The following is a 13,591-nucleotide window of genomic DNA, read 5'->3' as shown; positions in this document are numbered from 1 at the left end:
GAGAAACGAAAAGGAAAAAGTGACGAGAAAGTTAAAAGGCATTTCACGGCCTCGGCAGGAATTGCTTTTCGCTCCTAGGTGGCAAAATAATGCATCGGAGGGCCTAACTGGAAACGGAATAGAAGATAACTAACGCAAGACGTTTTGACAATGCGGAGTGCGTTGAACTTGCAGAGCCAAAAGCCGGTGTGGAACGGTGGATAACGGGATAATTAGTGTGGCTGTCATTAGGCTGTCATTTCTTTTTTGCTTTTTTTGACAGGAACAGGAATAGCCTGATTTTGGTCATTGCGAGGCTTAGCCTCAGGAAAACGGGCTTCAGCCTTACCGCCACCGTTCATGCGCCACGCATCAAGCAATTGCACTGGATTCATTGTCCTAGACCGAAATCTGAAGACATGGATATGCATCAAAACAAACTCATTGCGCCAGGCATATCACATCATAATCCTACATTCCATCCAATACATTGCAACACCAGACAAACGACTCCCAAGATGCATTCCCGAATGGGTGTATAAAATTATCATGACAGCCCAATGTTTCTCCAACTCGCCGCGTCACATGTGACTTCCTCGTAGCTGTGAAGCACATCAAATCCCATCGCGGACAGACTGTCAAAATGCCCGTCGCCGTCCACCTGGTCTGGACATCAGTCGATGAAACGGAAACCGGCAGAGGGAGAGAAGAAAAAAAAAAAAAAGAAAAACTTACGCAGTCCAAAATGACCGACTTGGCACCCTGTCGGCGCGCGTGTCGGATCCCCAGCAGAATCAACCCCTGCATCAACATGGCGTACTCGCCCACGGAGGGCGAGATCACCGGCGACGACATCCCCGCAGCCCCGCCGGCGCTGGTCGTCTTCAGCCCCGGGACGTAGTCTGCGATCGTGGAGGCACTGTCGTAGACGGCCACGGTGCCGAGGATCCGGCCATCCTGCGCCCGTTTGGCGCGGATGATTGCCGCGTGCACCTCGTCCTCCAGGGCAAGCTTGTAGATTTCCAGCACCCCTTGCCGGGAGCTGGTCCGCACGTGATCCAGCACGTCGTCGGCATGGCCCCATCCCTGTACCATGTCGTAGCAGACCTCTGCGTTTTGCAGACTGCGTATCAAACCGTCAGGAGGGGTCCATGTAGTCAGCGACCGCAGGATGACGCTGCACACAGGCCGCGATAATGCCGTGTTCCACCCCAGATTGGAGAACCACTGTCGCAGCCGCTTGCGCTCGACCGGGTTGCTTGCCGGGATGCCCAGGTAGATGCTGGGCAAGCGGGATCCGAGCTGGAAGCGCTTCACACCGGAACGCTGCAGAAGGGACTGGATCGCGCGCCGGTGCAGCGAATGGCCAATCGAAAGGTTCCGCCGCGACGGATCGACAACAAGTGCGCCAATGACTGCCGTGCCTGTTGACCGGAAATAATACGTCGAGCAGAACCCGTAGAGCGTCTGTGTCGTGCTGTTGCGAACCACAAAATGGTCCTCTTCTACATCGTTGCGGTGCAGCAGGAAGCTACGGGATGTGATGCCCGCCAGCTCTGGCTGTGTGCCATGCTGCTCTCGAAGTGTGTTGAGCAGTACATCGAGCGCCGCGCTGTCGCGCTCTTCGTTCCACGATTCCACCAGCCAATGCTGCCGTGACTGATGAAGCTTTTGGCTGCGATTGACTGTCCCTGGTAGGGTGCCGGACGGAGTCAAGTCACCCATCAGGACTCGAACGAGTGTTTGTAGGGCTGTTTCAGTCACGTCGTAGGTGCAGACTTGGGTGCCAATGGACGGGTCCGTCGCGAAGTCATACGGCGAGCCCACCGACACCACAATTAACGGCTTTTCTGCCCGGGTCCCCGTGGAGGAGCCTTGAGACTTGCAGATCATGGACACGTGCTTTGTGAAACCTGTCTGGTAAAGGTTGCGATTGGCATCCGCTGTGATGACAATCACCGCTCCGGCTCGATCAATGAGGTTCTCATGGATGGGGCGTACCCCGGTCGACGTGTACGACGTGTGGAGGACCCGGCCCTGCCGGTGTCGAGTGAGAGATCGCCCAAACTCCATGAAGATTTTCTCTCCGCTGTGCACCACAGAGCTGGCAACGCTGGAATCGGCCATGTCCAGGATCGACTGCGAGATGGCTGAAGCAGCCAGCGGCTTCAAGAGCGGGCTCAGGATCAGGAGTTCCTCGTCCGGCTCCAATATCCGCGGCAGCGGCAGGAATTTGGCTTTGTCCTTGACCAGAGTGATGGACCGGTCGTACGCCTGCGCGGACAGACTGGCGTGTGAAGGCTGCATCGACATCAAAGAAGGAATGCCGCCAGGATTCAGGGCGGCCTGCCACGATGTACATCGAGACTTCATGGTAAGCACGCGCTGCAACGACTCCCGGATCTGCTCGCGGCTGATCATGCCATTCTCTACTCCTTGCCTCAGGCCGGCCATCGCCTCCTTTTGGTGAGGATGCGAATGGCAAGAGAGAATCAGATCACACCCCGCCTTTACGGCCATTACAGTTCCTCCGCCGACGCCGATGTTGTGGGTGAGCGCTTCCATTTCGAGGCATTCCGAAACGATGACCCCGTTGAAGCCGAGATTCCGCCGTAGCAGTTCATGCACAACCCGCTCCGATAAACAAGCATGCATGACATTGACCCCTTCCGACGACATGGCAACCCCGCCAACCATCATCGCATCGATGCTGTGCGAAATGGCGTTGCGGAAGGGCACCAGCGCACTCAAGCTGAGCTGCTCCAGTGATTCTTTAATTACTGGCACATCGGTTTGTGATCCAAGGAATTCGAGGTTCCCATACGATGGAAAGTGTTTTCCACATGTGGCCAACCCTGCCTCTCGATACCCCTTGAGGTACTCCACTCCGTACTCCGACACTTCATGCGGGTCATCGCCAAATGTTCGAGGGCCAAGGGGCTGATTCCGCACGTTGGTCAAGACATCCAGAACCGGGCCCATAATCCAATTGACCCCAACGGCCTTTAACTCCTGAGCAGTCGCATTGGCCACCTGACGCGCCAATTGCTTCGACCCGGTCGCCGCCACTCCCATGGCACTGGGGAATTGACGAATGTGGACTTCATCAAACAGGCTGTTGACGCCTCCATTTTCTTGGTCAATGGCGATCATCAATGGCACAGGATGGCCAGCATTTCGGGCAATGGTTTGCAGCTCCAATACAAGCCGGGTGGCATCTTCAGCAGCTAGAACAATATTCGAGTCAGCATCAATCGTGGCTCCACTACATAGTCAAGCATACATTTCAAATTTTTGGCTGTCAGTAGGATACTGCCGACGTGGTGGTCCTCGATAAGTGACCTAATCTCGTTGTTGACGGTGGTACCGTCGAAACCCACCATGAAAAGCTGGCCCATTTGCCTGAGCGATTACGTCAGTCTCCTGTTCTCTTGCGGCGCATGTAAAATCGTACCGGTCCAAATCATCCCATAAGGATGATAGCGCACCCTCTTGGGGTCCCATGGTGACCCGGCTGTGCCGCCCCCCTCCCCAATGTCCAACGTAGCTGCCTTTTGAATACCGGAAAAAATGCCCGTCTAGATCAAGCTGAATAGATCGTCGTTCCCAAGACTATCAATTGGTATATCCGATATAAGGCTACTATCAGCGGTCGGCGCTCAGGGGGTTCCCAATCGGCGGCAAGGGGGGAACCGATCGTCAACCCGGTCCTTTCTGCTCACAGTCGTAACCGTCTGAACAGGACCGAGTACTTGGCCCGCATCAAGGCCGAAGGCGCAGAATCCGTTACGGTTCGATAAACTGCCAAAATCAATCCAGACGACGCGACAGGAAGCGATCTCGCGAAGGCGTTCGGCCTATCAACCTGGCTTCTATCCAATCGCACAGGCCAGTTCGTCGGATCCGGGGGGAGGGTCGCTATCAACTCGCCACGAGTGACTCAGCGTTCAACACATGAGTACTATGATTCAACATCGGCGAGTCATGGCCAGTCGGCATTGTCGGCGTGTTCAGGCTTTCAGTTGGGGGCTGCCGCGCGGAGTCCATGCTCCGGCCGCCGAAGCCCGGAGGTCTGGGGGTGGAGCTTGGCCGCCGTGATCACGTGAGTTGGAGAGATGCGGAGATGCCAAGGCTCGTCAGATTCCGCTTTCCGCGCTTACAAAGCTTGAACAACACCCACTCTGCAAATTCTAGCAGTTGACAGCTCGAGGGGCCCATCCCACGTAGCTCGAGCACAGCTGGGGGACCAGAATACTTCACACACTTTGTTCTGCGCATGGTCGTCTGTACGTTGGCGGAGTCCGTATTTCCGAGCTCGCTTATCAGCGGTACCGGCGATTAAGACCGGCGCACTGATAGTAAAGAGATAAGAGGGCGGGACTGATAGTCCCTCAGTCCCTCGGCCTCGTACAATACATACAAAAAGATCAACTGTCGAGATTCAAGGCTTGAACTCTTGAACCGAAGCTCGATGATGAATCAGCGTCCGTGCTATCCATCATCATCATGACTAAGCAAGATAACGTGACCACAGGATCTTGGTCGTGGCGAGGGGTTCATGATCGAATATCACCGTTGCAGACGGGAGGCACCCCGACAGTCCGGTTACAGTCTGCCGAGACGGTTCCGATGCATCGCATGCAATCGGATCAGCGGGACCCATCTCGGGACGGTTACTATCAGTCTATCAGGGATCGTTTGGTATGATCTCGGGCTTCTACGATCGTTTCCGGCAGGACAATGTGCCCTAGAATTGGACGAAAGCGACGGATTGTGATAAGTAACTGTTATTGTTTGTGGTAATTTACCGTGGTTTGTAATACCGTTTCCATACACTCCCAATACCGGCAGTGGATGCCACCCAACCTATTACCCCATCTGGTGAAACGCTCTGCGATGGGGAGCAGTAACCATGAAATCCTTTTCCCATCCCATCCATTATTATGGCCGCATGCGGTCATGCTGAGTCACAGTGGATAATGCCCACTGCGAATCACTGAATAACGGCCGGACGGGGACGACCGGGATGGATCCCGAGCCAAACCAGCGGGGATCTCTCATGGAATCGTAGCCAGACGTTGCAGTGCCGTTTGGTCTTGGTAGCCGTAGTATCCGCTGACGGATATGACGCAGCTACGGCCGGATATTGGCAGCAAACTAGAAGAAAAACCAGACAGCAGCCGCCGCCTGTGGATTATGTATCTTTCTTTCATCATGAACTCTGCCATCCCATCTCATCGCCTAGACCCTGGATAGAAGGCATCGCAACCGTCCGTTGCGCTGGACCACGTCTTGGAAATCATCTCTCATCTTTGAGATCTCATACGTCATCAGCCAAGTCCTCCAAAAATGTAAGTGCTCGATAGATCGGTGGTGAAATGGATCTTCCCCCGCTGATCACTCCGTATCGTACACAGGCGTGTCATCATTCGAGAGGATCCTCGGAGCGTTTCCGAGTACATCGCTGAGTACATCATCAGTATGTGGTACCTGATGGGACGTGGAACCTCCGGAAACTGATCAACCCAGGCCGCATCAAGAGTTTCAACCCCACGGCCGATAAGCCGTTCGTCCTCGGCTTGCCGACGGGTAGCAGCCCGGAGCTCATCTATCAGATCCTGGTGCAGCGGCATAAGGCCGGCGAGATTTCCTTCCGCAATGTCGTCACCTTCAATATGGTACGCACCGTCACCATGGGAATCCCGTCACAAAGCGCAGCCCGCTGATACTCCGGCGACAGGACGAATATGTGGGCCTGCCCCGAGACCACCCGCAGTCGTACCACAGCTTCATGTACAAGCACTTCTTCTCGCATGTCGACATTCCGCCGGCCAACATCAACATTCTAGATGGCAACGCGCCCGACCTAGCCGCAGAGGCGGCCGCGTTCGAGGCTAAGATCGCGCGCGTCGGCGGCATCGAGCTCTTCCTCGGCGGCGTCGGTCCTGACGGTCACATCGCCTTCAATGAGCCCGGTTCCTCCCTCAACAGCCGCACACGGGTCAAGACACTCGCCTACGACACCATTCTGGCCAACTCGCGATTCTTCGACGGCGACGTCGACAAGGTACCCAAGCAGGCGCTGACCGTAGGCATTAAGACCATCATGGAAGCCCGCGAAGTGGTCATCATCTGCACTGGTGCGCACAAGGCGCTCGCCCTGCATCACGGCCTCGAAGGTGGAGTTAACCACATGTGGCCGCTGTCCGCCTTGCAGCTGCATCCTCACCCGCTCATCGTCGCCGACCGGGACGCCACGATGGAGCTCAAGGTCAAGACCGTCCAGTACTTCGAGTCCATCGAAAAGGCGGGCACCGACGCTCGCACCCAGGGCCCGCCGCTCGTCTACCGCCCACGCACCTATGTTCCCGCGCCGCTGCTCACCACGGGCGTGCGGGTTTCCAATGACCAGCGGCCCTGGACCATCAACGGGCAAAGCAAAGTGCCCAAGGACCTCAAGATTGACACCCAGCTGCACAAGGGAATGGAGGAAGAGGGCGAGTTGACGCCCGACAGCATGTCGTCGCGATTGGTGGACTCGGCGGTGGCGGGATTGGATTCGACGCTCAAGACGGATCTGTTTTTTGATCGGATGGGATCGCGTTTGACGTCAGACTAACGAACAAAAAAACTGCATGTGTACTATTTTCTGCTGGTTCTGTTTGTTCCAATTGCATCGGATGCATGAGCCATTGGGTTTTGTTTGCTTAGGGTTTGGTTTGTTCCTGAGATGATACCTCACTTTAGCTCCATTTGTGCATGCATATCTGTAGCAACAGTCATGATTCTTAGATGCATCAATAAAAAAATAGAAGTCACCTCCAACTCCTATCATTACAGGAGATTTGTTTGCGTTAACATTGAATACTTCCCTTGAATCTACAGTTTGGCAAACACCGTCGCCACAGCGCCACTCATATCGACCAGCGTGCTCTTATTTCGGACCCAAGCCTCGAGACCGCGTCGGCCGTTCTCAACGCCGACACCGGACTGCTTCCACCCGCCAACGCTCATTTCTGCCGGAGACTCGCCCCAGGAATTCACCCATGTGATGCCCGCCTCGAGCTGGTCGATGATGCGATGCGCAAGGTTCAGGTCCTTGGTGAAGACGCCTGCGGCCAGGCCGAGCTCAGTGGCGTTGGCGCGACGGACAGCCTCCTCGATGGTGTCGTATGTCAGGATCGACATCACGGGGCCAAAGATCTCCTCTCGCACAATCTTCATGTCATCGGTGCAGTCGGTGAAGATGGTGGGTTTGACCCAGAAGCCGTTCCGGAGCGACTGTGGTAGGTTTTCTGGCTGGCCCAGGCCGCCGTAGAGCAACTTTGCGCGATCCACCTCGAGGCCATGCTTGATGTACCCCGTGACTTTGCGCCAGTGTTCTTGCGAGACGAGCGGGCCGAAGTTGGTTGTCTTGTCCATGACGTCCCCGGGTCGGATGTATTCCATCTTTTCCAGGAGACGCTTCTCAAACTCGGCTTTGTGGGATCGCGGGATGAAGACGCGCGTCCCGTTCGTGCACACTTGTCCGGTGCTGAAGAAGTTGGCAAGGATGGCGCCATCCACGGCGGCGTCCAGGTCTGCGTCTGGCATGACCAGTAGCGGGCTCTTTCCTCCGAGTTCCATAGTCACGTATTTCATCTCCCCTGCAGCGCTGCTGGCGACCTTTTTGCCTGTTGACACCTGGCCCGTAAACGAAACCTTGGCGATGGATGGATGCGACGTGAGGTATGCGCCCACGCCGCCGGCGCCGTGCACCACATTGAACACGCCTGGTGGCAGGCCAGCCTCTGTGTAGATCTTGGCCAGGGTCTCGCCGTGCAGCGAGGTGACTTCACTGGGCTTGTAGACCATGGTATTTCCAGCGGCCAGACACGGCGCTGACTTCCACAATGCACTGCATTCATCAGTCCTACGATCCGGATCTTCGACGGAACGAGTGAACCAACATTTGAATTGGATAGTTCCATGCACCAATCCCCACGCACACCCCCAAGGGCTCCTTGTTCGTATACACCCAAGCACTCTCGCGTAACTGGGCCGTCTCGCCATTCAACCCTCCACTGCCGACCAAATTGGCATAAAACTCCAGCACGTCCGCCCCCGTCGCCACATCCACCACGCTTGTCTCGCTGAACGGCTTGCCCGTGTCGTGAGTCTCTGCTGTGGCGATCTCATCATTCCGCTCACGCAGGATCTGCGCCGCGCGCTGCAAGATGCGCGCTCGTTCAGCTGCAGGCGTGGCTGACCATGTCTTGAAAGCCTCTTCGGCGGCGGCAATGGCCTTGTCAATGTCGGCGCGGGACGCCTCGTGGATCTCGGAGATGATCTCTCCGGTCGCCGGGTTGATGCTGGGAAAGGTCCGGTTGGAGGTTGCCGGCTGGCTCTTACCGCCGTAATACAGCTGACGCGGAGCGTACAAGTACTTCCCTGTCATGATTTCTGCTGGCAGAAACTCGAATGGGAGCAAATGAAAGAGTCAATTCCAGCTTGACCGCAGTGCTTAACTTAGTATGGCCGACCTGCTGGATGTATCGGTTTCGTCATGGCTGTGGAGAGCTGGCGGCTCTGATCCCCGCTACAGCCGCGCAGCCAATCAGAGGAGATCATGAGGATACGATAAAACGGAACGCGGTATTGCGCTAATCCTGGAAAAGAAGGTCCATCGAGATTCTGATGCCAAGCCCACCTTTATCGCCGATGGCGGTGAGCGTTCCTCTCCACTCATTTGCCCAAGCTGGCAGATCTTTCGACAGTGATTGGCCCGGTGAAAATTTCGATTGCAGATCACTGGCCATGTAAATACCCCGTACGGTATCTTTGATTAAAGTAAACTTGTCTATATTCGGTAATTAGATACTTGTGCGGGGACTGGCTGCAGCTGTCATCAGGGAAGGAGAAAGAGCATGTTCCTTGAGTCCATGAATACATTCTTCGTATGAATTGCATTTTGATAGCTCAGTATTTATGTTTACACCTCCATCCCGGCAAGCAGGAGTCATAACCATACCTGCAGAAGATGTCAATGTTTGCACTGTTTGCTTGCAAGTGATAGAGTTATGATATTGAGCTTATCAGATCAGCCCCACTGAATCCACCTGTCCATTCTCATTCTGCATCTGTAATTTCGAGGCTCAGTTGCTCTGCATTAAAAGCCTTCAGCTTCCGGCGCTCACAATTTGATCAGATTCTTCTCCAGAGCTTCGAGAATACCTGCGCGGAACTGACAATACCTGCGCGATCAGATTCCGACCAGGTTGAACCACTGATTGTTCCTTTATATCCATCATGACGACCACGTTCCTCCCCGCCAGCGACGTCAACAGCTACGACTATGTGATTGTTGGCGGCGGCACGGCCGGCTGCGTGATTGCGTCGCGGCTGGCCGAGTACCTGCCGAACAAGCGCACGCTCTTGATTGAAGCCGGTCCGAGTGATTTCATGGACGACCGCGTGCTGAAACTCAAGGACTGGCTCAATCTGCTGGGCGGAGAACTGGACTACGATTACCCGACTACGGAACAGCCAATGGGTAAGCCGTCGCATTCACGATCAGAGAAACGAAGCTTTATGCTAACAGGGTATAGGGAACAGCCATATTCGCCATTCGCGCGCCAAGGTGCTGGGTGGCTGCTCGTCACACAACACTCTGATCTCCTTCCGTCCATTCGAGTACGATTGCCGCCTGTGGGAGGAGCAAGGTTGCAAGGGCTGGTCGTTTGACATGTTTATGCGGGTGCTGGATAACCTGCGGAACACAGTGCAGCCAGTCCACGCGCGCCACCGCAACCAACTCTGCAAGGATTGGGTGGAGTCGTGCTCCAAGGCGCTGAACATCCCCATCATTGAGGATTTCAACCGCGAGATCCGCTCCAAGGGCCAGCTGACTCAGGGAGTCGGGTTCTTCTCCGTCGCCTACAACCCGGACGACGGCCGGCGCAGCAGCGCTAGTGTTGCCTACATCCACCCGATCCTGCGCGGCGAGTGGAAGCGGCCGAACCTGACCATCCTCACCAACGCATGGGTGTCGCGCGTCAACGTCGACAGCAACGACACCGTGACGGGCGTCGACCTCACTCTCCAGTCCGGCGAGAAGCGGACTGTGTCGGCCAAGGCCGAGACCATCCTGTGTGCCGGTGCCGTTGACACCCCGCGTCTGCTCCTGCTGTCTGGCATTGGTCCCGCGAAGCAGCTGGAGCCTCTCGGCATCCGCGTCGTCAAGGACATTCCCGGCGTGGGCGAGAACCTGCTCGATCACCCAGAGACGATCATCATCTGGGAACTCAACCGGCCTGTTCCCCCGAACCAGACCACCATGGACTCGGACGCGGGCGTCTTCCTCCGCCGCGAGGCTCCCAACGCTGCCGGCAGCGACGGCGAGGCCGCCGACATCATGATGCACTGCTACCAGATCCCCTTCTGCCTCAACACGGCTCGCCTGGGATACGACACCCCCAAGGACGCCTTCTGCATGACCCCTAACATCCCACGACCCCGCTCTCGCGGCCGCCTCTACCTCACCTCGGCAGACCCTTCGGTCAAGCCGGCCCTGGACTTCCGCTACTTCACCGACCCAGAGGGCTACGACGCGGCGACCATCGTCGCCGGCCTCAAGGCCGCCCGCAAGGTCGCCCAGCAGGCGCCCTTCAAGGACTGGATCAAGCGCGAGGTTGCGCCGGGCCCCGCCGTGCAGACCGATGAGGAACTCTCCGAGTACGGCCGTCGCGTCCACCACACCGTGTACCATCCAGCCGGCACGACGAAGATGGGTGACGTCCGCCGCGACCCACTCGCTGTCGTTGACCCCACCCTCAAGATCCGTGGGTTGAAAAAGGTCCGCATCGCTGATGCGGGTGTCTTCCCCATGATGCCGAGCATTAACCCCATGTTGACGGTGCTGGCGATTGGCGAGCGGGCAGCAGAGTTGATTGCTGAGGAGGCGGGATGGAGACGCGAGCAGGCGAAGCTATAAATCTTTTCTTTTTTTTCTTTGGTCCGTGTCAACCTAGCGTGTTTGTTTGTAATACGTTTGATATGATACACGAGAGTTATGTCTTTGATTGATAGATGAACTGTGTGCAATTACCACTATTGGATGGTTGTACTATGAGTAGAGCGTGATTCCGTATCGTTTGTAAATTAGTGTTGTTCTTCCTCTAAGATTCGATCGTGAATGTAGGGCTCACAAGAGACTTGAGACCACCCTTTCCATTGTACAAAGTATAATATTTTTTTTATTCGCCCAGAATTAAAACGAAATAAACGAAAAGAACGAGACAACACATAAACATATCACACCATGCTCTATTCCCAGTCTATTTGTCTAAGGGTATACGTAACATCACGATCATGCATGCATGCAAACGTAAGCGCAAATAAATATGCTGGCTCTAACGATACATAACCACTGAATAAATCATGACAAGACGAGCGGAAAAAAAAAAAAAGGTAAATCATCACGCCTCGCATCCCTCCTCGTAGATCTTGACGCCGAACTTCCAGACCTGGTCGACGGTCAAGGTCTGGCCGCTATAGGGGTCATCCTTCTCGCCGAGGACGACGAGATCCGCGTCCGCGCCGGGCTCCAGGGTGCCTTTGATGTGCTCCATGCCGAGCATCTTTGCCGGTGTCGACGTGACGGCAGCCAGAGCCTCAGCAGTGGTCGCGCCGCTCCAGCGACGGAAGTTGTTCACACATTCAATGAGTGTGGCGGAGCTGCCCGCAAGCCGATCTGAGCCCTCAAGGGTCAGTCGCGCGCCTTCCTTGATGATACGGTCGCCGTTGGTCCATTCGTAGACGCCATCCGGGAGGCCACACAGCCGCATCGCATCGGTGACGAGGATGAGTCCTTGAGAATGTGCGTGGTACGCGATCTTGATCGAGGTCGGGTGCAAATGAATACCATCGGCAATTAGGCCAAAGTAAGGCTTGGGCTGCTCGCTCTGGCCAAGAAGTCCGAAGATTCCGGGGTTGCGGTGGAGGAACGGTCGCATGGCGTTGAACAGGTGCGTCACCATCGTTGCGCCTTCGCTCACAGCGGTCAGAGCTTGCTGGTATGTCGCGTCCGAATGACCGATCGAGAAGATGATCCCCCGAGAGCGGATCTCAGAGATGATCTTGAGCATGTCTCCGACTTCCGGGGCGGCCGTGATCATCTTGATGGCGGGAACGCGGGCAGTGCTGCTCTGCGTAGCCTCACCATCCTGTGTGCTTTCGCCATTCTTCGTGGTGTCACCGTTCTGAATAGCCTCTCCGTTCTGCGTCGAGTCGGCGGGGACATTGTCGACACCATAACAGTCGAGAATATCCTGCAGTCCGTTCTTCACCGACTGCAGCACGCCGGGCTTGTGAACGCCGTTGCGGACCGGGTTGATAAACGGTCCCTCCACATGGGCTCCGAGACTCTCCGCTCCATCGCTGGGATCACGGGATCTTCCCCATGGAGCCAGGAACGGCAGTACCTGAACCACGCATCAGCATTGAAGCTGATCAAACAGCTGGAGAGCGGATCTTACCTTGCGATAAACTTCAGAAGTGGAACTCACGGTGGTGGGCAGGAACGAGGTCACGCCCGTCCGGGCCAGCCCGCGGGTGGCTTCCCTCAACCCCGCTTCATAGTCTTCTTTCTTGTCACGAGGGACCGAGAAGTCAAAGCCGTACGCTCCGTTGATTTGCACATCGATAAAGCCAGGGCAGAGGATTTTGCCATGGAGATCGATGACCTTATCAGGCGAGAGCTGCAGTTCGTAGAAAACCTTTTGGGCGTTGAGAATCTTCCCAGACCGCGCATCTATCCACAAGTCCTCGTGGACGAGCTGCCGATCCTTGAGGATGCGACAGTTGGTAAATTTGATAATCTCGTATTGATCCAGATCGTCTTGGCGCACCGGCATGATGACGTATGGGATGAAATCAGAGTCAACCACCGGGATCGATGATCAGTCTGACCAAAGGATTGGAAGTCAGCAGGCCGGGGGAGTGGTAGAAGTAAAGATTGTGAAGCCATGACGACAATTCTCGGACTTGAAATTCTTTTTCCGTTTCCTTCTCTCCAGTTTCTTTCCAAGGTGAATGCCGCGCGGGCCGGCCGCCATAGGAGCCCGCGGTGCTACAGTTCCAAGGGAATGGCCGCGGGCAAGCCGTACCGTAACCTTGATACCTCCCGATTGCGATTGTCGTGGGATGTACCCTATCGAGATTAACTTGCCACCTGTTTTCCACGTGCGAATATTCGACATCCGTTCCGCCGGGGACGGAGCTGGGTGGGATTGTGGTATGGTCATGGTAATACAACCATGACATCCAGCTGGGACAGATGCGTATCGGTAATCTAACAATCGCCCAGATAGCTGCATTCGTGCCTATCCTACCGATAAACGTCATCTCTTTTCTCGTTCCCTTCGTTCTTTATCAACAAATCCTCACAGGAGCTAGACCAGCCCTAACATCGTAGGCCCGCGAAGCAATCTAACCAATCATCTCATATCATCTCATTTATCACACAAATCAGTAGATAGGAACTTATGACAGGTTCTCTACGGGGTCCAATGTCTATGACAGAATGACTCTGCACCTCCTCAAAGCAAAACAAAACTTTCTCTCATCAGAGACC

The 13,591-nt window shown here is 55.4% G+C and overlaps 5 protein-coding genes across 5 annotated transcripts; 2 read left to right on the top strand and 3 right to left on the bottom strand.

Annotated features, from left to right (window-relative positions):
• Nucleotides 1–526: 526 nt before the first annotated feature.
• VTN49DRAFT_200 (uncharacterized protein) lies at nt 527–3,483 on the bottom strand (the record flags this gene model as incomplete). The annotated part of the gene is made up of 4 exons (XM_069409677.1): nt 527–640; nt 715–3,206; nt 3,263–3,381; nt 3,434–3,483. 4 exons carry the CDS (start codon nt 3,481–3,483, stop codon nt 527–529), a joined length of 2,775 nt encoding a protein of 924 aa, XP_069271661.1.
• Nucleotides 3,484–4,485: 1,002 nt separating this feature from the next.
• VTN49DRAFT_199 (uncharacterized protein) lies at nt 4,486–6,598 on the top strand (the record flags this gene model as incomplete). The annotated part of the gene is made up of 5 exons (XM_069409664.1): nt 4,486–4,680; nt 5,314–5,330; nt 5,397–5,458; nt 5,509–5,657; nt 5,720–6,598. The coding sequence occupies 5 exons, from the start codon at nt 4,486–4,488 to the stop codon at nt 6,596–6,598; spliced, it is 1,302 nt and encodes a 433-aa protein (XP_069271660.1).
• Nucleotides 6,599–6,858: 260 nt separating this feature from the next.
• On the bottom strand, nt 6,859–8,416 carry VTN49DRAFT_198 (uncharacterized protein; the record flags this gene model as incomplete). The annotated part of the gene is made up of 2 exons (XM_069409653.1): nt 6,859–7,876; nt 7,929–8,416. The coding sequence occupies 2 exons, from the start codon at nt 8,414–8,416 to the stop codon at nt 6,859–6,861; spliced, it is 1,506 nt and encodes a 501-aa protein (XP_069271659.1).
• An 851-nt stretch (nt 8,417–9,267) lies between these two features.
• VTN49DRAFT_197 (uncharacterized protein) lies at nt 9,268–10,951 on the top strand (the record flags this gene model as incomplete). Its single annotated transcript, XM_069409642.1, has 2 exons — nt 9,268–9,511; nt 9,567–10,951. The coding sequence occupies 2 exons, from the start codon at nt 9,268–9,270 to the stop codon at nt 10,949–10,951; spliced, it is 1,629 nt and encodes a 542-aa protein (XP_069271658.1).
• A 484-nt stretch (nt 10,952–11,435) lies between these two features.
• Nucleotides 11,436–12,872, bottom strand: VTN49DRAFT_196 (uncharacterized protein; the record flags this gene model as incomplete). Its single annotated transcript, XM_069409631.1, has 2 exons — nt 11,436–12,440; nt 12,495–12,872. The coding sequence occupies 2 exons, from the start codon at nt 12,870–12,872 to the stop codon at nt 11,436–11,438; spliced, it is 1,383 nt and encodes a 460-aa protein (XP_069271657.1).
• Between the last annotated feature and the right edge of the window lie 719 nt (nt 12,873–13,591).

Source organism: Thermomyces lanuginosus (genome assembly GCF_041956635.1).
Source record: "Thermomyces lanuginosus strain ATCC 200065 unplaced genomic scaffold VTN49scaffold_12, whole genome shotgun sequence".
Taxonomy (NCBI): domain Eukaryota; kingdom Fungi; phylum Ascomycota; class Eurotiomycetes; order Eurotiales; family Trichocomaceae; genus Thermomyces; species Thermomyces lanuginosus.
This window is presented reverse-complemented; position numbering and strand designations above follow the sequence as displayed.